This window comes from Gymnoscopelus braueri (assembly GCF_963280865.1).
Source record: "Gymnoscopelus braueri genome assembly, chromosome: 13".
Taxonomy (NCBI): Eukaryota; Metazoa; Chordata; class Actinopteri; order Myctophiformes; family Myctophidae; genus Gymnoscopelus; species Gymnoscopelus braueri.
In genome coordinates, this window is record NC_137615.1 from 34476787 (window position 1) to 34500517 (window position 23731).

A 23731-nucleotide genomic window follows, 5' to 3' on the forward strand; every position below is an offset into this window, starting at 1 on the left:
TCGTGGCGCATTGTGAGCTGGTAGGTCGGTACATGTATAAATCAGGCTTTATTTGTTTGAGCTGCTCACAAATGAGCATAGTGAGTGAAATCTAAGAATGGGAATTAACTGGATTTGATTGAAAACGTTATTTATTTATGGAACAGATCATACATCACACCATAGTGAAAAGACACAAAGTCACAAAAAGTCACAATTAAAGCTTCCTGTTTTTGTTTACCCCTCCCCCGAAATATATTTTTTAACCGTCAGCAAAATCCTTTAATTGTAAGCTCTGTGCAGCTTCATGTATGATTGTGTGTGCAGCATGCTGTGTGTCACTCATAAGCTAGCAATATGCAGACCATGCAGAAAGCACACATACACCTGGCTCAGCTGACCACATGGTGAAAGTGAATGCTGAGAACCTTGCAGCTAAACACTTACAGCTTTATCTGGAATAGACAGACAGACACAGCTTAAAGGCTCTCACACACACACACACACACACACACACACACACACACACACACACACACACACACACACATCTGTATGTGTATATATACATATATATAATTTATCTTTTTGAGCCGCTAATATTGATTAAAGACCCTCTACCACATAATCCCATGACATCATGGAATTGTATTACCTAAAGGTTATTGGTTGGAAAACACAATGTGGCACAACATTGCCACCTTGCTGCACTCTTATTACATTTCTGTAACTTTGAAATGAGTGCGGACATTTGATATGGTAAACATGATATAATCTACAATCATCCCAGGTCATTTGATGATGTCAAATGGATTGTGCCTTCCTTTAGTTAATACAGAAAAAACAATGCATCTTGGGGAATTTCAACAGTGTGTATTTGTGTGGGTCTGCGTGAATGCATGTGCATATGCGGGGTGCGCACACCAGGAATCTCTTCAGTCAGTTTTAATAGAATTTCTAATTAACCTGTGGGCCACCGTCATTAGTGTGTGTGTGTGTGTGTGTGTGTGTGTGTGTGTGTGTGTGTGTGTGTGTGTGTGTGTGTGTGTGTGTGTGTGTGTGTGTGTGTGTGTGTGTGTGTGTGTGTGTGTGTGTGTGTGTGTGTGTGTGTGTGTGTGTGTGTGTGTGTGTGTGTGTGTGCGTGCGTGCGTGCGTGCGTGCGTGCGTGCGTGCGTGCGCGCGTGTGTGTGCGTGTGAGTGTCCTTGCAAGAGTACTGGCGTACAGGTGCAGTGGCTCAGAAGGTAGAGACGCCGGCTTGGAACTTGAAGGTTCCGGGCTCGATTCTTAGTTCCTCCTGGCTTTGTGACAGTGTCCTTGAGCGAGCAAATGCTCCTGATGAGCGTGTGAATGTATGGCCTACTCCTTCAGTTCAACACTCAAGGCGCCGTCCCACCCCATAGGAGTACGTGCAGCGACAAAGATCACCCTCCCCGCCGGGCTTCCCTCTTCCGAACACAGGCAGTTGTGTTCATATTAGACGCTCGTCCAGTAGTGCACTGGGGGTGGAAACCCGGAGACTTTGCGGTGGTGGGCAGTTACTTGACCCCCTGCGCCATCCTAGTGCTCTCCCTCTCTCTTTCTGGCCCTATTGCTTACTGCGAGCTTACTGTAAATAACTCTGGATTAAGAGCGTCTGCTAAATGCCTAAATTGTAAAAAGTTAATTGTCTATAGTCCCTTTTATACAGAGACCCTGACAATTTAAAAGAAAAGAAAGTGGTTGTGTGTGCAGGAAAAAAATGTGCATCGTAACATATTGAATACTTAAATTTACACATTATTGCGGGCAACATAGCAGAAATATGTTGGAGGAGAAATTGAAGAGAAGCAGGTAGTGGTTTGAGGCAGAAATGTGAGCAGACCTTAGATGTCACGCCCCTGTAGAAAAGGGGATCATGTTTGTTTAATTGTTCTGCTTTTCCTTCCTCCTTGTACCCCCCTGAACCCACCCTTCGAACCCCACAACACACCTTCTCAGCTTTGCATTTTTGCTCCATTGAATAATTCGGTTTCAGTGGTAGGCTGTTTTCAGTATTTTTCTATGTGCATGTGCGTGTGTTTATGTGTGTGTATGGGGGGAGCGACATGGGGAAGAGCTATTTTGGGGATGTGGAGTGTGTGTACAGAGAGAGAGAGAGAGAGCGAGAGAGAAAGAGAGAGAGACAGAGATGAACTGACAACCTTTTGGACTGACAACTTTTTATAGTTATGTTCTTTAATCACATGCTATGGGTCCCTTTTGTTTCATTTGTACATTATTGTGAGTTAAAGTAATACTTAGGTTTTACTGTGTGGTACCAGACCAGCCTGCAGGATGCCTGCATTCTATCTGCACCTCCATCTTTGGGTTTTCAGGCAGTGCAGGCGTGAAAGACTCAACTATCGCCGCAAGAGTGCAGAAATGTTGAATAAATGGCTGCTGAAGTAGCGCTGAAACGGTGAAGCGCGTCGGTGAAGCGTAAAATTTCCGTGCTGGCTCGTTACCTCGGCTTGCTCCTCCTTGAGCAACATCACTAACCACAGACACAGCACACAGACAGGTGATAGTGAGGCAGTTCAAAATGAAGAGAATAATCGATAGTTTTACACTACTGGTGTACGCAGTTAACGTTACACCAGTAGTGTGAGCGCCATCATAAGCCACAGTTGCTGTGCAACCATGCTGAATCCACAGTTGATAACATTAAAGTTTATTACCCACGTTCAGAGAGGCAAACCCCCTGTTCAACAGAGCCCCTCCTTCTCCCACTCACTCACAGTAGTCTACGTCTGCGCTGTTCTTGTCTTCTCCACTCCTCAACACTTGACAATGGTTTGGAGCGTGTCACTAACAGTGATGCTTGCATATGACAAGAGCCTCTGTGATCGGAAAATAAAACGTTAATTCACATTCATCAGTGAGTTTGCGGGAGCACTGCAAGCTTAGCACGTTCATCAAGTCATGCGAAACTAAGCATTTCACTTTGTCAGCGGACTTTAAAATAAGAGTGAGTTGACTTGCAACCATATTATCGTACCGTGTTTTTTTCCCTTTTTTTAATAGCTTATAATCATGAAGCATTGTAGAACTCATCAGAAATGTGTTGTAGACAGTAATCAATCATCATAAGAGGATCCTTAGGGGATCAATAAAGTTCATCTTTATCTTATGTTAATAATAATAAAATGAAAAAATAATTGAATTGCGTTGCGATGCATTGTGAGCTTGTAGATCAGCTCTTTTCTGCAATTTTTCACCCCAGAATATAGGGATGAAAAGGTTCAAGTGGTTAAAAATGTTCAAAAATGGCGAAAGGGCCTTCCTGTGTGGAGTTTGCATGTTCTCCCCGTGTCCCCTTGGGTAGGTACCCTCACAAAAAACATGCAGTAATCCTGGTCTCTATACTGCCTCCCCCTGGTCAGCCGGGGCACCTGATGGAGGGGAAAGGAACTGGTTGGAATAACGTGTTCCTTCCACGCACTACGTCCTACCGGGGAAATGTCCCCCTGTCAGGTGATAAGAAGCGGCTTGCTAGCTCTTCATGCATTGAAGGAGGCATGAGCTCAGTTCTGGGCCCTCCCTAGGCTGGCAGAGGGAGAGTAGCGCCCAGGATTAGGCAATTGGCACTGGGTGCAAAAATGGGTCACAAAAACGTGGGATAAAGATTTAAGGGGGAAAAAAAGTTACAAAACAGCAGATCTACAAACTAAAAATAAAGGCCTATAATGACTTGCCCAAAATAGGGACGCCAGGGTTAATGTGGCTAAGGCACCATGTTTGGCACCATGTTTGGCAAACACAGTGAAAAAACTAATGGGTCCCTCTCTCTCCTGAATCTCCTGTATTCTTTATGAGTCAGAACAATTGGGTATTGGTTTGAACATGGGGCCTCAAAAAGCCCATTCATTTTTATCGAGTCTGCATTTCTGAAGGAATAGAGACGAGGAAAATGAAACCGTTATTTGGACTGTCCTCTAGTATCACTGTGTGCTGCATAATGTAACAGGACAGAGAGAGAGAGGGAGACAGAGAGAGAGAGAGGGAGAGAGCTAGTGACAGAGAGGAAGGGAGTAGGGGGGCAGAGATGTGAATAAATTGATAAAGAAAGGAGTGGGGGATTGAAGGTTATGTTCTCACGGGTGCTTTTTATTTTTTCACCTCAATTTTAGTTGTTACTGTTTATCTTTGGAGAAGCCAGGCTTGCAGGGAGCATCTAAGGCAAACCTTTTTATACCAGGGACCAGTTTTATTCGGGATATTTTTCGTTTGTGACCCTGCACTTGATGATGAAATAAAGCATATTAAAAAAATAAAGCATAGTTGGTAGCTTTGAATAGGAATATTTATTAGAAAATGCATTTATAACTCTCTGATTCCTGCTGATATTGTGTCTTATCAACCTAGTAAGCTGGAAAAGTGTTTCTGTATACATTTGTAAATAGAAGCATATAGCCTATATCTGTATTTAGCAGGTCATTTGTTTCTTACAGCTTGCACCGCCTGTTCGCATAGACACACTCACACTCACATACTCAAACACGATATGCTAATATATAGGATGTACACGTGTATACGTATACACATATGTACTCATCGGATTTAAATTCACACACACACACACACACACACACACACACACACACACACACACACACACACACACACACACACACACACACACACACACACACACACACAATTATGTCCCACACTAGCGTCCATAAGCAAGCGGGCAAGGTTATATTATATATTCCCCTGTTATTATTAGCGTTGCCCTTGTTCAAATGACATTGTACACCATCCCGCATGAGACCGACTACACTGTGTATGTTAGTTTTCAGTCATTTCAAAACTGCAGCCTGCCACTCCCCAATGTAGTCGCGCAACTTATGATTGTTGTGGCTTCTGCACCGGTAGTACCTAATTTCGACAAGCTAGGGTATAATAATGATCACATCCGTACACCTCAACAAAATGGCGCAATCACTGTATGGTGTACTATATAGTGAGTAGAGAGTGATTTCGGACACAGCCCAGGAGTTTGAGGTTATGTAATCTCATACCTGCCCACACAGGTCCTTACCTGGACCTTAACCACACCAAATCCATACTTAAACCTTACCATCTCTAACCTAATTTGCCTAATTCCTATACGCAAACCATTTGAACACTGTACATGATTTTAGGTCGGCTCTACTCGCCATAATGCCTTGTACTACACAAGGCATTATGGCGAGTGCAGGGAATGCAGCTATGCTGAATTTGGGGTGCTGATTTGCCATTGTTCACTAGGTTCACGTTGGTGTGTCAGCCAGAACACCACTTTAGGAGCCCTTATTCCAGATATTAAAGGAGAGGACAGAGAGAGGCTTGATGCTGGGTTTTTTCCTTTTACATTCTCCTTTGCAGTCACAGACATGGAGTAACAGTTTCACAATACACATTTGTGTGTGGTTTTATGGAAATAAAAAAAAGAAGACAAATATAAGTGCACTAAATATTAAGTACAATGTACCAATAATTACACATATCAAACCAGTCAAATGTTATCTAGCTGGAGAGATACATTACCAAATATTACATATTTCACAGTTCAGTTTAAATGCTTAGAATACATCCAAACACAACCATTAATGTAAACTGTCATAAACCAACTGTGACTAGAATGGTGCTGTAGCTTGGATTAGGTAATGATGCATCATCATGACTTGACAAAACAAACATACAATAAACAGTCATAAACTCCAGGCATCAAATGCAGTAAAGTTACTGGATAACCATTAAGGACTGTGAGAGAACATGACAGTGCATACTTTAGCCCAACTATATTCATCTCTGAATGTCAGCCATTACTGACGGGCATGGAACTAAGACAATAGATATTAGCAACAGGTATTAGCTTAGCACTTTACAAACTTCATGAACATGTGTCACTTACATATTATATAATAACATCAACAATAGACTTACATGGTCATTGACGCACACAAGACACTAGTTTGGAGCAGTCTCGAACAAACTGAATTAACGTCTTAATTGACGACTGAATACTTCTTGATACAAATACTAATTGACGTTAGGAACGTCTCTGAGAATGTCTCTGGCTTAGAGAATTCTCTCACTGAGATCCCGCGAGAGGTAACAGTCACAGGATTTGACCCGCTCTTTCGCTGGATACTTTTAGCTTGGCAAAAAGTGTCAACAGTCAGACCTCTAAATATGCAATATCAGAATGGCAACGAAAATATAACACATGGGATTAAATGCTAAAACCTATAATTTAGGGGCCTTTTCTACACTTTGTGAGTATGATACTCGTTTCAGGAGGAAAAGGTTTGACACTGATCGGTCCAGCGACGTTCGCCGTTAACTGTACACAGATGGACACACGGTCAGGGGCAAAAACATAATCTCTGCTGTCCCGGCTTGTCGGCCTGGTGGAGGTAACTACCTAAAATGATTAAAAAAGTGAATACCCAGGTTTTGTGTGTTTTGTGTGTTTGCTCTCGCCCCCGCCTTGAGCTTCATACGCTGAATCATTGAGACACAAAACCAACGGAAAATCAATCGATCCCAGGAAAAGGAACAAAACAACAACAACCAAAAAAACACTGCCGATCATGAAACAGTAATTGGGGGCCCAGACCTGGAACAGTCATTGTAGCATACTGTAGCAAAGTGCAATGAATCAGAGATTTGCAATGATGCTGGTTTAGATAGCGAGCGTGCCCGGAATTAGAATGAGTAGGCCTATACTATCCATGGCTTCCAGGCATGCTTGGTTTTATTAATAGGAAGACTGGCACTTCGTCAAAGGGAGCAGCTGGTCTGAGCTACATTGGCGCATTAGTGTAGTGTACTGTAGTGTGGTGTTGTAAAACTCAGAGTGTGTGTGTGTGTGTGTGTGTGTGTGTGTGTGTGTGTGTGTGTGTGTGTGTGTGTGTGTGTGTGTGTGTGTGTGTGTGTGTGTGTGTGTGTGTGTGTGTGTGTGTGTGTGTGTGTGTGTGTGTGTGTGTGTGTCAAGGTGTCAGTGTGTGTGTGTGTGTGTGTGTGTGTGTGTGTGTGTGTGTGTGTGTGCCAAGGTGTCAGTGTGTGTTTGTGTGTATGCCAAGGTTTGTGTGTGTGTGTGTGTGTGTGTGTTTGTGTGTGTGTACATGCATGGAGGTGCCAACAGTGCTGTTGGAGAGGAAGGGGGCTATTAGCCATGTGTGTGATCAGAAGGTTTGTGCGGTGCTGGACCGTACCGCACGGAAAGGAAGCATGACACTTTCACCGTCACATGAACACTATCTGTATACTACCACTAACCTACTTTCAAAGTACTGTAGCCTGCTCACTGTCTGCTAAAAAGAAAATACTTTAACCTTCCTCGCTCATCCCCTCTCCTCACCCTCCAGCTCCTTATCTTCATCCTTCTCTCAGACTTCTCTCCTATACCTACCCCCTCCCCCTTTCGTCTCGTGTTTGCTCTGTCATTTTCTCTTTCATTTAGTTTGTCCATATTTTTTTCTCCGTTCGACCATTCATTTTCTCCCTCTCTCCCTCAAATTCTCCGTTGTACTCTGCCAGCATCACTAGCTGTCTGCTGACAGTGCAGCGCTCTCTCTCTCTCTCTCTCTCTCTCTCTCTCTCTCTCTCTCTCTCTCTCTCTCTCTCTCTCTCTCCCTCTCTTTCTCCCTGCCCCTTCTTTCTCTTCCATGCATGATATTGAAGGGGGATGGCATGATAGAGTAGGCTGAGGAATGATTGATGGGTGGGCTCACTGAGGGAAAGGTGGATTGAGGAGAAAAGCGAAAGACAGATTGGCAGGGGAGGGAGAGAGAGAGAGAGAGAGATGAGGCGTAAGGTGAGGAGGAAGGACATGAGTTAGACAAGGGGAAGTATAGGAGAGAGAAATTGTGTGTGTGTGTGTGTGTGTGTGTGCGCACATTCGGGCGGGTAGGTGCGTGCGTGAGTATGCATTCAGGAACTGCTGGATCAGAATGCCAGACAGATGGACAATAGCCGGGAATTAAATTAAAAAAGGTAGAAATGCAGAGAGAGAGAGAGAGGAAAACTGTAAGGACATTGTGAGCCGTTGATGGACAAGGTTAAGTAGAGGGTAGTGGACTGTGTGCGTGCTTGCGTGTGTGTGTGTGTGTGTGTGTGTGTGTGTGTGTGTGTGTGTGCATACTGTAATGGGGGACGGGAGTAGGTCATAGGCTGAGATGTCTGGCCAAAAGAGTGGAGGTAAGGTAAAGTGGAGGGAGCCTGTCCAACACACACACACACTCACACATCAAAACACAAGCAGAAAATGCAGCAACCATATAGGAGAGCGACAACATACATTATTTTGTTTATCTTTAGTCCAAATTCGTTAGTTCATTACCTGACATAGTGACATTCCTGAATAATTGAGCCAGCATTAGCAAACCAAAAACTGCACGGTTAGTAAGTCACAAATAGTTGTAGTTCATAAGTAAATAATTTCTCCAACGACTATTTACAGCTTGTAATTTTTCAAATCAAGCCACGCTATAAACCACTTGAACCCTAGCGTCCCCATGCTGGTTATGTAATTATAGGCGAACATTCAGCAACAAAAAGGAGAACATTCAGCGAAATTAGATTGTCTATTTTCAGTGAAGAGATTTGGTGCAGAGGGGAAAAAAAGGCGGGGGCCAATACACTCCTGGGGGACCCTGGTCAACGAAGTAATAGCATAAATAGCAAAACAAAGAGACAGAGAGGAAGACAGAGAGAGAGAGAGAAAGAGAGAGAGAGAGAGAGAGAGAGAGAGAGGGATAGAGAGTATAGAAAGACATACAGTACTGCAGGAACAAACCCACGGTCACCACCCCCCTCCCCCCCTCGCTCTCTCTTTCTCTCCCCCTATCTTCCCGTGCTTTTAAATTTGTCATCCAACTATATATAGCCATTGAGGAAGGAGGAAGAAGCAATTTATAATTAAAGGTTTTTGGCAGAGAGAAAAAGTGTGAGTCATTTATTCATATGCTGTGTGTGTGTGTGTGTGTGTGTGTGTGTGTGTGTGTGTGTGTGTGTGTGTGTGTGTGTGTGTGTGTGTGTGTGTGTGTGTGTGTGTGTGTGTGTGTGTGTGTGTGTGTGTGTGTGCGCGCGTTTGTGTGCGTGTTTGTGTGTGGCACCTTGAATATTGCTGGGAGGAGATATAGGACGCAGCACAAAGTAAAGTAGGGAGTGATTGAGCATACACGGACACTGATACACAAGGATAGCCATCTACACACACGCACACAGTCGCACACACACGCACACGCATACAAACACACACATGCACACGTGCATGCACACACCCCCGCACATACACACATGCACACGCCTGCATGCACTCATACACACACACACACACACACACACACACACACACACACACACACACACACACACACACACACACACACACACACACACACACACACACACACACACACACACACACTCTGAGTACAGTGGGAACAAATTGTGCGGCACCTTGAAACATAACACAGGGACAGAATGTGCTGAGATCCGCACTGCACGCACGCACGCACGCACGCACGCACGTACGCACGCACGCACACAAAGACATCAAAGACATAGGTAGGTCTACACTGTCCCCAGGAGAAGCCTCTCTCTGGTCTTTCATGTGCCATTGGGAACGATAGTCCATACTGTAGTACAAAGAGGACACACACACACACACACACACACACACACACACACACAGAAAGATTGCTGGGGGGCAGGCGGGCTAATTGAGTTGTGCCCTGGGTGTTCTAGTAATATGTGCTGAAGGCTAAGAGTCGTCACAATGCTCATATGGACACAAGCACACACACACACACACACACACACACACACACACACTCACACACACACACACACACACACACATTTTTCACACAAATGCATGCAAGGCAGACCAGTATGCATTCGGAATGACAAAAGGAACATGCGAACACGCACCTTCAGTAAATTCACACAATTCCTTCACACACACACACACACACAAACAAACAAACAAACAAACAAACAAACAAACAAACAAACAAACAAACAAACAAACAAACACAAACCAAATGGGCCAGCCATTTTCACTCTGGGAGCTAGATTAAAGGGATAGTTCACTTTCAAAAACATTTTGGGTCATTTTATCGTCTACTCAGGCTTTTGTGAGCCCCCCAGACAGTTTTTAAGTTGCTTCATTCAGTATTTAGATATTTGAGACTATAAAATGACCCAATTAAAAAAAAAAGTGAAATATCCCTTTAACACTATTTATTTCACTGTGCTGCATTACAGTATCCCTCCTCCCTCCTCCCTCCTTCCCTCATTTCTTTAGTTCTTTCTTTACTTCCCCTGTCCTGTCCTGTCCTGTCCTGTCCTGTCCTGTCCTGTCCTGTCCTGTCCTGTGCTTCTTTCTCCCAGTGGAGGCTGGAGGGTGAGTGGTAGAACAACGTATAATAGAAGATTTAATGATACACGTAACTAAGTACATTTACTTGAGTGAAGTAATTGTGATTATTTAAATTTGTTTCCAACGCACATGACTTTCACTCCATTACACTGTAATTAAACATACCCAAACATACAAAAACATATTATGAATTAACCACTTCAGCCCTATTTCAACTAGGGCTTGAGTCTAGTCTAGTTCAATAAAGGAGAGATCAAGTTGATGCAAAATGTTTTATTGTAATGTTTTCACCAGGTGATCACAAGTACTGTCACACACTCGATTAATCCCCTCCTCAGAGCCCCCGCCTCCTGTCTCCTCCTTCATCTCCTTCACAGATTTGTAGTCTCTCTCTCTCTCGTTCCCCATCTCTCTATCCTTCTAACTCTCCACTTTTTAAAATGCAACTGTTTATCATGTGACCTTAACGAGACGGGATAATTGACGTTGGAGGACACCACCAGAGAGAGAGAGAGGGAGAGGGAGAGGGAGAGAGAGGGAGAGGGAGAGGGGGGGAGTATGACAAATGCTGTGAGATATACAATGAGATTCCCCAGTGAAATATTCTCTCTCTCTCTCTCTCTCTCTCTCTCTCTCTCTCTCTCTCTCTCTCTCTCTCTCTCTCTCTCTCTCTCTCTCTCTCTCTCTCTCTCTCTCTCTCTCTCTCGCTCTCTGTAGCTCCAAGCCTTTATTTACATGGAAGCAAATGGTGGTGACACATTAAATCATACCCAGGCCCCTTCCACATGATTGCCTACAGTCCTGTGTGTGTGTGTGTGTGTGTGTGTGTGTGTGTGTGTGTGTGTGTGTGTGTGTGTGTGTGTGTGTGTGTGTGTGTGTGTGTGTGTGTGTGTGTGTGTGTGTGTGTGTGTGTGTGTGTGTGTGTGTGTGTGTGTGTGTGTGTGTAAACAGGCAGTGCTGGCAGAAAGCTATTCATGATGGGGCCCATTAAGCCTGATTTATACTTCGTCATACCATGGTGTACGTGCCAAAAAATAGTCGATCTACAAGCTCACAATGCATTGCGACACGTTGTTAGCTTTTAGATCTGTATATTTTTGGCATAGGATACTGTCGTACAACAGAGTATAATCAAGCATTAGAGCTCATATGCTCGGCAGTCAGTTCCGGGCTGTAAACGTGTGTGATCTGTGATCTGTACATATGAGTCATGGGTAGGGTTGGGATCCAGAACCGGAATTGGTTCCATCACATTTGGAACTGTTTCCGGAACCTGGATGTAAACAAACGATGTCTCGGTGGAAAGACAAGTCTCTCTTCTTTCCACCGTAAAAAAAGCATTGTTACCGCAATTGTCTGTTCTGTTGTTATCGGCAGGTGAATACATAGCTAGTTTTCACCAAAAACGCAATCTGGGAAAAGAAATCAGAGATAAATGTATTTTTATAAATCTGATAACATTGTAGCGGACAGGGTGAAAATGTTTCAGATGACGTCGTTTCCGGATGGATCCTCCTCTCGATGACAAGGCATCATTCATAGGTTGGCGAAGAGCGCCCTCTAGCGTAATCACTAGGAACACCATGATGACTCTTTCCTTATAGATCCAGTACTGTATCTCAAATGTTGTCTCTTGTGTTCATTGTACATTTTGGGAACACTGTGCCCTAGCATGACACGCAAACTAGTGTGTTAGAGGATGTGGCTATGATGACGTTTGTTCCTTGACTGTCGCCCCTTCACTCCGTTTGAGTGGATGATCCTTGCCACCATTATTGCCAACTGCATCGTCCTGGCCTTGGAGCAGCATCTACCCGATGGAGACAAGACCCCACTGTCTGAACGCCTGGTGAGTTCTCCCTCCATCCATCCATCCATCCATCCACTGATATAATATAACCCGCCAAGCGGAATGCTCGGTGCGTGGGTTGTATCCACCCATCCATCCATCCATCCATCCATACATCCATCTACCCCAGTGTCTGAACACCTAGTGAGTTGTATCCATCCATCTGTCCACCCATCACCCACCCACCCATCCATCCATTCATCCCTTTGTCTTGCACACATGCACACACTTTTTAACACACACCACAAACACACACACACACACCGCACACACACACACACACACACACACACACACACACACACACACACACACACACACACACACACACACACACACACACACACACACACACACACACACACACACACACACACACGCACACAATATGGTCAAGTTGCAGAAACCAACAAGTTAAGCAAGCTAACATTAATTTCACATTAAAACATACATACCCCTCTCTCCCTTTGTCTCTCTGTCTCTCTGTCTCTCTCTCTCTCTCTCCCCCCCTCTCCCCCGGTGTATTTGCAGGACGACACAGAGCCCTACTTCATTGGGATCTTCTGCTTTGAGTCAGGGATAAAGATCCTGGCACTGGGCTTCGCTTTTCATAAGAACTCCTACCTGCGCAACGGCTGGAATGCCATGGACTTTGTTGTGGTGTGTACCGGGTGAGTGGCTACGTGGACGCACCATCACACACGCACACTCACGCTCACACACAGGTTTCTACAGGATATACCGCATATAGTATATCCTGTGGGGGCATCAAAAGTCTTTCTTAGAAATGAAATTGTCCATTTCTCTCATGGGGACCAGGAAAATGTCAAGCAGAGGAATTACTAGCTCTCATGGAAATGTTCTTCAGATACTTTTTATTCTGTTAGGCACGGGCAGCATACCCAAAACACACACATTTCGGCACCAACCTTCTTCAGCGTAATCCTCAAAAAATGTCCCCATAAGGTCAAGTTTGTCTGGTTTTACTATCCTTGTGGGGATTTTTGGTCCCCATGTGGGTAGTTATACAAGGATCACACACACGCACAAGCTCACACACGCACATGCATGCATGCGTGCAGACAAACAAACACACACTAACTCTGTACTTTACTGCAGTGAAAAATAAAACTAAGAATCATCAGTACAATAATTTTTTTTAAAGTTATTATCGGAAGGCCTTTCAATAAAAGCAAATTTTGAGAGCAGATTTGAAAGAAGTTTCTGACAGTAAAGACACACTCACCCAAAATAGCAGACCTATAAGCTCACAATTTGTCGCAGGTGCGACTTGTTGTAGCAAATGGAGGGAAGTTAATTGTTAAATGTGCCAATTTTGAGAATTTCAGTTGTATCATAGTTCATTTGAAACTATCAAATTATTTGATGGCCAGTATTTAATAACAGCTGAACAGTTAAAGGGGAATTTTGGACTAAAGTTTTCTTACCTTTTCTATGACGTTATGATATCTTAGGAGGAATGGTACAGTAGAAAAATTTCATAACTCCACCCCTGAGCCGCCACAGCTTAAAAGGTGCGCGGATAGGCCTTAGGTTAGATCACATATTTTAATAGCTTTTTTTTTTATTTTTTTTTTTTAGATCTGACGTTCATAGTGACAGAACACTATGCAACCAAAAAAAAAAAAAAAAAAAAAAACAGAATTCTCGCTAGACGAGATTGAAATCTCGAGATTTCAATCTCGTCTAGCGAGACTTCTGTTTTTTTTTTTGGGACAATGTTCTGTCACTATGAACGTCAGATCTCACCAAAAAAATTAATAAAAAAAGCTTTTAAAATATGTGATCTAACCTAAGGCCTATCCGCGCACCTTTTAAGCTGTGGCGGCTCAGGGGTGGAGTTATGAAAATTTTCTACTGTACCATTCCTTCTAAGATATCATAATGTCATAGAAAAGGTAAGAAAACTTTAGTCCAAAATTCTCCTTTAAGTTAATGGGACTAATTTGTAGGGTTGTTGGTATAATTGTGTATTGTCTGCATAATATCGTTGCTGTCCGACAGAAACCAGCTAACTCCATTTTTCCATTTTGGAGGTCCATTTAGCTGTTCTTAAAAATAAAAAAAAATTGCCGATCTACAAGCTCACAGCGCGCCACAAAGTGATGCGCTGTGAGCTTGTATGTTGGCTGTTTTTTAATGTTAACACATTTTGACCCCTGGGGGTCCCTGGACCCCACTTTGAGAACCAGTGATCTGGATGACATTCATGTATAACTGTGCTTCTCCATCTTTCTTCTTTTTTTTGTTCTGGACCACTACCATATTTCAAACAATCCTCAAAGGACCACCCCACCCCACCTCCCCACAATTTATAGGCCTATATTTAGTATAAAAAGGCATTACACAGTCATTTCTATTTTGTTCATTATATATTTTTTCATCAATTAGGAAACCACATTCAAACTGGATTTGTAGGTGTGCATAGTGTCGCAGAACGAAAACAGTGTCGGGCTGCAACAAAGGCACAATGTTTATTTTTCTCTTTCTTAAAAATGGACCATGGGCCACCGGTAATTATGCCTACGGACCTCTGGTTGAGAAACAGCGATGTACAATGATGTTGATATGGTTATGCACACATACTAACTCTCTCTGTCTCTACGTTTCTCTCTCTCTCTCTCTCTCTCTCTCTCTCTCTCTCTCTCTCTCTGTCTCTCTGTCTCTCTCTCTCTCTCTCACACACACACACACACACACACACACACACACACACACACACACACACACACACCATAAAGTAGGGCAGTAAAATGTCGATATGGATTTCCCATACTTGACACACCTCCTGTCAAGTGTATTTGTGTAGATGGCGTTGATCAAACGAAGGATCTGTGCGTGCGTGCGTGCGTGCGTGCGTGCGTGCGTGCGTGCGTGCGTGCGTGCGTGCGTGCGTGCGTGCGTGCGTGCGTGCGTGCGTGCGTGCGTGCGTGCGTGCGCGCCCCTAATGAATTGCCCCAAACTGGGCAAGACAGCAGACACATCACAGGGCTGAGCCGCAGGCAGCCAGCAGCCTGGGTAGTGAACAAATGTCAACACCCTACACAGAGAGAGAGAGAGAGAGAGAGAGAGTGACACAGAGAGAGACACAGAGAGAGGGCAGAAGTGCAATAAGGATCCATTTTTACACTTTTTTTACAATTGAATGAATGCTCATGATTTTACAGTGTAGCACATAGAATGCGGTGGAGGCAGTAGAGATACTATACAGACGGACCCAAACAAAATGTGCACTCCCTTCCAATGAAGACCTTTAATCCCCCTAATCGCATAGTGGGGATGCATCTGCTGTGCTCGCTCCATTGCTCGGGTGCCTGTGGTCCTTCAACACATTAGATGATTTACATTTGCTTCTCTATCTGTTCCTTTCAGTCTTTGGGACAGAGGAATTATCTTTAATTCGGTGCCGAGTTACCAATATGTGTTTGTTTGTTTGTTTGTTTTAGAAAGGGAATGGTCAGGGTTAATTGGTAGTAATCACCAGTGGTGTAAAGTAACTAAGTACATTTACTCAAGTACTGTACTTAAGTACAATTTTTAGGTATTTTTACTTTAGTGGAGTATTTCCAATTTTCAATACTTCTACTCCATTACATCTCAGAGGCAAATATTGTACTTTTACTCCACTACAATTATTTGAAAAATAGGGGTTACGTATGTAACCCCAGTTTTATTATTTCCGTAAGTAATGTACTTACATATGGGATAACATCGCCCCCTAGCGATGCACAGAGCACAACATGGACTCCCGGTGCAATCTTATTGGATAGGGTCCTGTGACGCAAATCCGGTTTACCGGACGGGGTATAAAACCCCCCATGTCACTGGGATACGCCCTCTGAAAACTTCACCTCTGCCCGCTCGAATGCGCACAGAAGGGGTTTTCGGTAAGTACATTACTTACGGAAATAATAAAACTGGGGTTACATACGTAACCCCTATTTTTATGTCTTTCCTTCGTAATGTACTTACATATGGGACACATGCATGTCCCCTGAGGAGCCACACGCCCTTGACCCTACCCACCGCACACCCTTGGCCCCAGGACCCGCCCCTCAGGCGAGACCTCGGCCTCCTGGGCGCCCCCGGCCCACTGGGCCGGGATGCGGAAAGGTTCCAGAAGGAAAAAGGTCCCGACAGACCACACAGTCCGTCACATGCAACTAAAGGACAGACCCCAGTCTTCCATATTGACATGATCACCAGGACCTCCTCGCCCCCGGACCTAGCCTAGCCGGTCCAGGGGAGGCTTAAGAGGAAGAACAAGCAGGAAGAAAAGCATGCCCTAGGCTTGCCCATTATTCCCCTGGCTTGAACCAGCCGCCATACCCAAGACTGTGTGCGCCATCACTGATGCCGCCACATCCAGGCTGTAACAGGCTGCAAAGGTCGAAGGAGACGACCAGTTCGCCGCAGAGCATATCTCCTGCATCGATGCCCCTCTGTAAAGGGCCCAAGATGCAGCAACGCCCCGAGTAGAGTGGGCCCTCAGTCCCTCCGGGACTGCAGAGCCACTACTCTCATAGGGCAACCTGATCGCTTCCACGATCCATTTGGACAAGGTCGGCTTAGCCACCGCCATCCTTTGGTTCTGGCCAAAGGAGACGAACAGCTGCTGCGACCCACGCCCGGTCGCTGTCCTCTGGCAGTAAAGTTTCAGTGCCCTTACTGGACAGAGGCAGTGCAACCGCTTATCCTCCGCCGACGTGAACGGTGGTGGATGGAAAGCCCCCAATTCAACTGGGGCCCTAGCCACCATGCCAGTCTTAGACACAAACGCCCCAGGCCGCACCTGGCGATGGCCCTCTTGAAGACGGTGCCTCGGCAGCTAGGTCGTTGGCCCTGTTGAGCCGGTAGTCCAGCAGGGTTACCGTGAAGTCCTCGCAGGGCTTACATGCGTCCTCGTCACCGGCGAAGTGGCGTGCGAGGAAGGCATGGTTGACGCCCAGGCAGGAAAGGCAGAGACGGTGCCGGTCGTCTGCAGCGACGAGTAGGCCGCACCCTTGTCGGCCTCCATTTCTCCTTCTCCGACACGTGGCGAGAGAACAAAAGGCTAGCCGTAGCCGTAGCCTGCTAACAGCGTCTTAGCTAGCTCGCTTGTGTTTTTAGGAAAACGGAGAGGAGAGGAAAAGAAAATAATGTAGAAAACACGGTTATTAAAACAGAAACTTTAACTCGAAATGCCTGTGGTGGACACAAGTGCCCTCGCTTTGGGATCAGCTGAATTTCGAGGCCTAGTTTCTCCGGAGATTGTGACTCGATGGCAGAGTGAAGTAAGAGGGCGTATCCCAGTGACGTGGGGGGTTTTATACCCCGTCCGGTAAACCGGATTTGCGTCACAGGACCCTATCCAATAAGATTGCACCGGGAGTCCATGTTGTGCTCTGTGCATCGCTAGGGGGCGATGTTATCCCATATGTAAGTACATTACGAAGGAAAGACATAAAACTTTAGTTACTAAACATACATTAACCACTTCAGCCCTATTTTATACATTGGCTATTTGAAAATAGCTGATGCGACGCGTTGTGAACTTGTAGATCTGCTATTTTCAAACATTATAGTACTTTTACTTTTGGTACTTTAAAGGAGGAGTTCACCCAAAAAATGACTTATTTTCTATCAATTGCACACCCCATGAAGCCTTGAATTCATGGATTTATTTTAGTTTTTGTCGCATTCCTAAGCCAATTATTTGATGACCGGGTGTGTATCCGGTAGGAGACACAAATAATCTACTTTGTGTCTCCTACCGGATACATTAGCCGGTAGGAGACGGGAATCAAATTATTGCTTTAGGAATGCCACAAAAACTAAAATAAATCCATGGATTCAAGGCTTCATGGGGTGTGCAATTGATAGAAAATAAGTCATTTTTTGGGTGAACTACTCCTTTAAGTATATTTTGATACAAATACTTTTGTACTTTTACTCAAGTAACATTTTGAACACATGCCTTTTACTTGTAACAGAGTATTTTTATATTGTGGTATTGCTACTTTTAAGATAAAATATCTGAGTACTCCTTCCACCACTGGTAATCGAAGAAATCCAGCACCATGTACACTGTCATCACACAGTAACATCCTCAATGTTAATTTAAGTCAGAGATTGTACAAATGTAACCAATAGATTTGTACTTATGGGTCCAATTGGCTACATTTGAACACTCTCGTAGTTAAAAGTGGCTTAAATGAACACTGAGGATCTGAATGTGTGTATACCCTCAAAAGTCTGCATTCCGAAACCGGGCGACTCGGCCCAAACTTTGTTTTTATCTTTGCATTTTCAAAACAAAGGGATTTTATGAAGCAATCAAAGGGATTGGCAGATTCACGTCAGGAGCCAATCAACAGTGACATTGACCTTGGCGTCCTAGACAGCGATGCTGAGCAAGAGTTCCACCGCTGAGGGATTTAATGACCGCGCCTGAGTCTAATGCCAAGAAGCATGGGACAAAGAATTGGATAGAACTCACTGTACAACTATAAGCTACACAGTGGCAGAGTTGCCAGATTTTGCGAGAGAAATAAGCAACCAGGTCTAATAAAACAAGCCCAAAAGAAGCGACTAGGCCACACTTTAAAGCTGCACTATGTGACTTTCCTCTTAACTACCCCGGATTTGAACCCGTTTTGCTCTGAAAGTCCTGACATTTTTTACCATTGAGCTAATAGAGCCTGCCTGCTTGCTCAGGGGATAAATTGAATCTTGACCATCATGTAAAAATTCGTGTCAGATCCTGTGTCTAGGTGAGACATGACCTTTGACACGATCTAAATGTCTCTAGAAGAGCAGGGAGACAAAATACAACCACCCCAATTGTGGCGAAAGGGCCTACTCTGTGTGGAGTTTGCATGTTCTCCCCGTGTCTCCTAGGGTAGTTAATACCCTCACAAAAACATGTAGTAATCCTGGTCGCTATACCGCCTCCCCCATGACAGCCGGGGCGCCTGATGGAGGGGAAGGGAACTGGTTGGAATAACGTGTTCCTTCCACGCGCTACGTCCAACCAGGGAAACTCCCCCCTGTCAGGTGACAAGAAGGTCAGTTGGCTCTCATGCCTGAAGGAAGCATGAGCTCGGCCCTGGCCTCCCTACTAACTGTGGGGGACTGGTGTAGTGCTGGTGTAGGGCTGGTGTAGCGCCCAGGATCACTTAGGAAATTGGCACCGGGTGAAAAAAATGGGTTACAAAAATCGCGGGGAAAAAAAAAAAAAAAAAAAAAAACACCCCAATTGTATAAGTTATATTTCTTGATACTTTATACTCCACTACATCTCAAGACAAGAGTAAAATATTGTAAATTTTACTTTTACTACAATTATTGACCGCTTTTAGTTACTAGTTACAGATTTGGATTATTATTACAAAACAAAAAATAATTAACTGATCAATTATGATGAATTATTATAGGTTAAGCTGCCCAGCAGCGCATAAAGTCATAAAAATCAGCCCTTCCTTTACCAGCTGCAGCATTAACACATCCACTGCCAAGGGCTAATCTCATAATGTACTCACCAGTGCCAAGGTGTTTTTGTTGTTTTTTCATTTTTTTCATGTCGCCATAGATCTTGTTAAAATCCTTAAGATTGAGCGCTACACGGTCTGTTTACATCCGCGCGATCTCCCTGTATCTCCCAGTGAAAACCACGTGTCAAACAGGGCATCCATGTTTGAGTTAGAGCGGATTACGTTAAACAGTGAAATGCGAGGAGAAAAAACTACAGGAAGAGAATTGAGTTTCAGTTTCGTCTGTAGAATGGGAGCGGGCGTGATCGTTAAAACCGGATCCCAAATAATTCTATTTCCTGTCATCAAACCGGAAACGGAAGTGGATCAAAAAAATTCCGAAAGTGCACCCGGACCGCGCATGCGCGAAAAGACCGCAGCCCGTAGGGCTACGGTCTCGGCGCTTAACAGTTGGATTTAACGGCCCGTAGGACTACGGTCTTGGCAGTTAATGTGTTAAAGTGATGAACACATCCGTTACATCCACATGTAACGAGTACGTTACATGTGGTACTTAAGTATATATTGATGCCAATACTACTATCATATTTCCACATTATGGTATTGCTATGCTACTCTAAAAAAAAATATCTGAGCACTGAATGTACATGGGATCAGCGTTCAGAAGGTGGTTAGAGATTGGGAGCATGTGAGGTGACGGCAGACACAATGACGTGTGTGTGTGTGGGGGGGGGGGGGGGGGGGTGGGCTGTAAATGTTTACCGTTAGACGTTGCCAGCTGGCACTTTAAACCCGGAGCAGTAAAAGTGTGTAGCCAGTGCGTATACGTACTTTAAGTGAGTCACTGACTGTCTACATCAGTCTTCACCAGCAGAATACTCTAGTATATACATCTATACACACTTACAATACCAAACGTATTCTCGTTATGCAGAATGGCACATTTCACAATCATATTATTAATTATTAGTTAATGTCGCAGCCATTAAGGCTGGGGTTGATTTTAATTAATTATTATTGATTTTAATTACTTGTGTTGCTCGGTACCTACAGTATATTGGTACCTATAATACTGCATCATAGTGTATAATTTAATGAATGTTTTGTATTGATAATATACAATATAATATATAAACACACACACATCATTTTATGACCTTTAGTAGTTTTCCTTGCTTTGTTGATACGTGCCTGATGTACAAATTAATTAACCATTTAAACAATGTAGATCATTGGTCCTCAAAGTGGGGTCCGGGGACCCCCAGGGGTCCTTGGAGCGGTTCCAGGGGGTCCCCAGCAAAATGTGTTCCCCTGGCTATTTAAAAATAGCAGATATACAAGCTCACAGCTTCGTGACGCGCTGCGAGCTTGTACTGTACATCTGCTATTTTTGAACATTTTTTAAAGTGTTTGACATTTGTTTTAACACAAATCTTCTCTTCTGGGGGTCTCTGGCACAAAACATTTTCCAGATGGGGGTCCGCGGCCAAATATATATCAATTTGGGGGTCCTTGGCACCAAAAAGTTAGAGAACAGCTGATGTATATGACTGTGCAGGAACAGTGATAGGGAGACCAGGGGCATGGGACTGCTCAGCTAAATTTAGGAACACTGCTGTTAGACAATCTGTAGTTTCAGTGCAGCAAACAGATGGAACTCCATTCCCGTTCATATCAGAGAGTGCAGTCAGTGCACAAGCTTCAGGATTCGTAAAACAACACTAATGGTTCAAGACAAACCGGTCGAGATCACTGTTCTGGTCAGTGGTGGAACAAGTACTCACATTTTTTACTTAAGTAAAAGTATCAATACCTAAATGTAGAAATACTCTGTTACAAGTAAAAGTCCGGAATTCAAAATGTACTTGAGTAAAAGTATTGGTATCAAAATGTACTTAAACCAAAAGTAGAAAGTACTCATTATGCAGAATGTCCCATTTCACAAGTCTTTAAATGTATACAAATCTTTTGAAAATAGAAGATCTACAGCCTCACAATGTGTCGCATTGCGACGCATTGTGAGTTTGCTGAGTGGGAATGTAACTACTGTAGTAGCTAAAGTTTTCAAATAATTGTAGTGGAGTAAAAGTACAATATTTGCCTCTGAGATGTAGTGGAGTAGAAGTAAAAGTACTGAAAATTGGAAATACTCCAGTAAAGTAAAAAATACCTAAATAAAATTGTACTTAAGTACAGTCACTTTACACCACTGGTTCTGATGGATGTCTAGATGGAAGCAACAGTTCTATAACATGGAGAAAACATGGAGATAGGTGTTATAAACCGTGTTAGCTGTATTGTTTTTAACTTGATGTAAAAACAAATTCAAATTAACTAAAGCTGTCAAATTATTGCACTGGAGTAAAACGTACAATGCTTGCTCCTCAGATATAGACGAGTAGAAGTATAAAGTATAAAACAAAATACTCAAGTAAAAGTATCTCAGAGTTGTACTTAAGTACAGTACTAAAATATAAATGTACTTGGTTATTTTCCACCACTGGCAAGCGACATGGAGGATATGGAAGTATTGGCAGGCAACAGTGTGTGTGTGTGTGTGTGTGTGCGTGTGCGTGTGTGTGTGTGTGACTTGGACAGTTTTACAGGTTATATAAATCTTGCACATCTTTGCTGACGAAGCACAAAGAAATATTAAGTCATGAGTACCCATATGCGCCAACCCCACCACCCCCCTCACACGAGCGCGCGCGCACACACACACACACACACACACACACACACACACACACACACACACACACACACACACACACACCACATTTAAAGATGTTTTTGGGGGGCTTTTTATGCCTTTATTTAGAGAGGGATAGTGAAAGTAGGCTGACAGGAAATGGGGAGAGAGATGGGGGGTGACACGCGGCAAAGGTCGTCGGGAACGGGAGTCGAACCCGCAACACGCTGTCAGGCTGACATTGCAGCCTAGGGTGCCTGGACCGTCACGCTATACGGCCCAGGCCCACACACACACACATACACATACAAACACATTGCCCTTTCCTAACAAACACTTACCCCATGCACTCACATCCATGCAAGCGCTTGGTAGCGTAAGTATGTCTTGATGCCAATACTTTTGTACTGTTAGTCAAGTAAAATTTTCACCACTGCCCACACGGTAACCAGTGAGTAGCACCTATAAGTCTGATTCATACTCGCATGCTGAAAATAACCGAGCTCAAGCTCGTGCGCGGCGCTGTCTTGCGATGAAGCATAAATTAGGCATTAGTCATGTGTGATGTGTGAGTTTAGGCTTTAACCACTTGAACCCCAGCATTCATATCCTGTGGGAAACATTAGCCAAAAATAGCACATCTACAAGCTCAGAGCTTGCAAATCTTTTGAGCTTGCAAATCTTTGAATATATATCTATGTTTTAAACCAAAACCAATTCACTCCGATCTGTGCTTCTGCGAGTCCCTGGAACAACATGTTTTGAGATGGGGGTCTGCGGCCAAATACATATCATTTTGGGGGTCCTTGACATGGAAAAGTTGGAGCACCACTGATATAGCAACATACTGTTAAGATTTAGAAAACATGTCTAGATATGTGTTTGGCCGCAGACCCCATCTCAAAATGTTTTGTTCTAGGGACCCTCAGAAGCAAAGATTGGATTTACAAATGTTCAGATGGTCAGTGAGACAGCGGAGCAGTGAGCAAGATGAAGGTAGGAGTAGGGGAGATTAGGATAGCTTAAAATTTCACCTAAATGTAGGCCTGTTACAATTATTACTTAATCGCCTGATCACAGTTATTTGAGATAATCGCAATTATTGTTGCATAATCGTCAGAATACTTTCCATTCCTCTGGTGCATCAATTCATCTGTTGAAAAGCAAAATTATTCTACAAGCTCACAGCGCACTGCATTGCGATGCGTTGCATTGCGATGCATCGCGGCATGTTGTGGCTTGTAGATTGGCTATTTTCTTAATTTTAGAAGTTTTGGCCATACATTGTTTATTTTGATTATTGGTAACAATCATCGCTTTT

At 43.9% G+C, this 23731-nt stretch overlaps 2 protein-coding genes across 2 annotated transcripts in view; both read left to right on the plus strand.

Annotated features, from left to right (window-relative positions):
* gtf2f1 (general transcription factor IIF, polypeptide 1) overlaps positions 1–23731 on the plus strand; it is a 235715-nt gene that overhangs the window by 92943 nt on the left and 119041 nt on the right. The window lies entirely within an intron of this gene.
* cacna1aa (calcium channel, voltage-dependent, P/Q type, alpha 1A subunit, a) overlaps positions 1–23731 on the plus strand; it is a gene marked incomplete at both ends in the record, with an annotated part of 141769 nt that overhangs the window by 904 nt on the left and 117134 nt on the right. Inside the window, 2 exon segments of the mRNA XM_080446597.1 lie at positions 12130–12225; positions 12757–12896. Of these exon segments, the coding sequence (XP_080302723.1) occupies positions 12130–12225; positions 12757–12896 (236 nt within the window).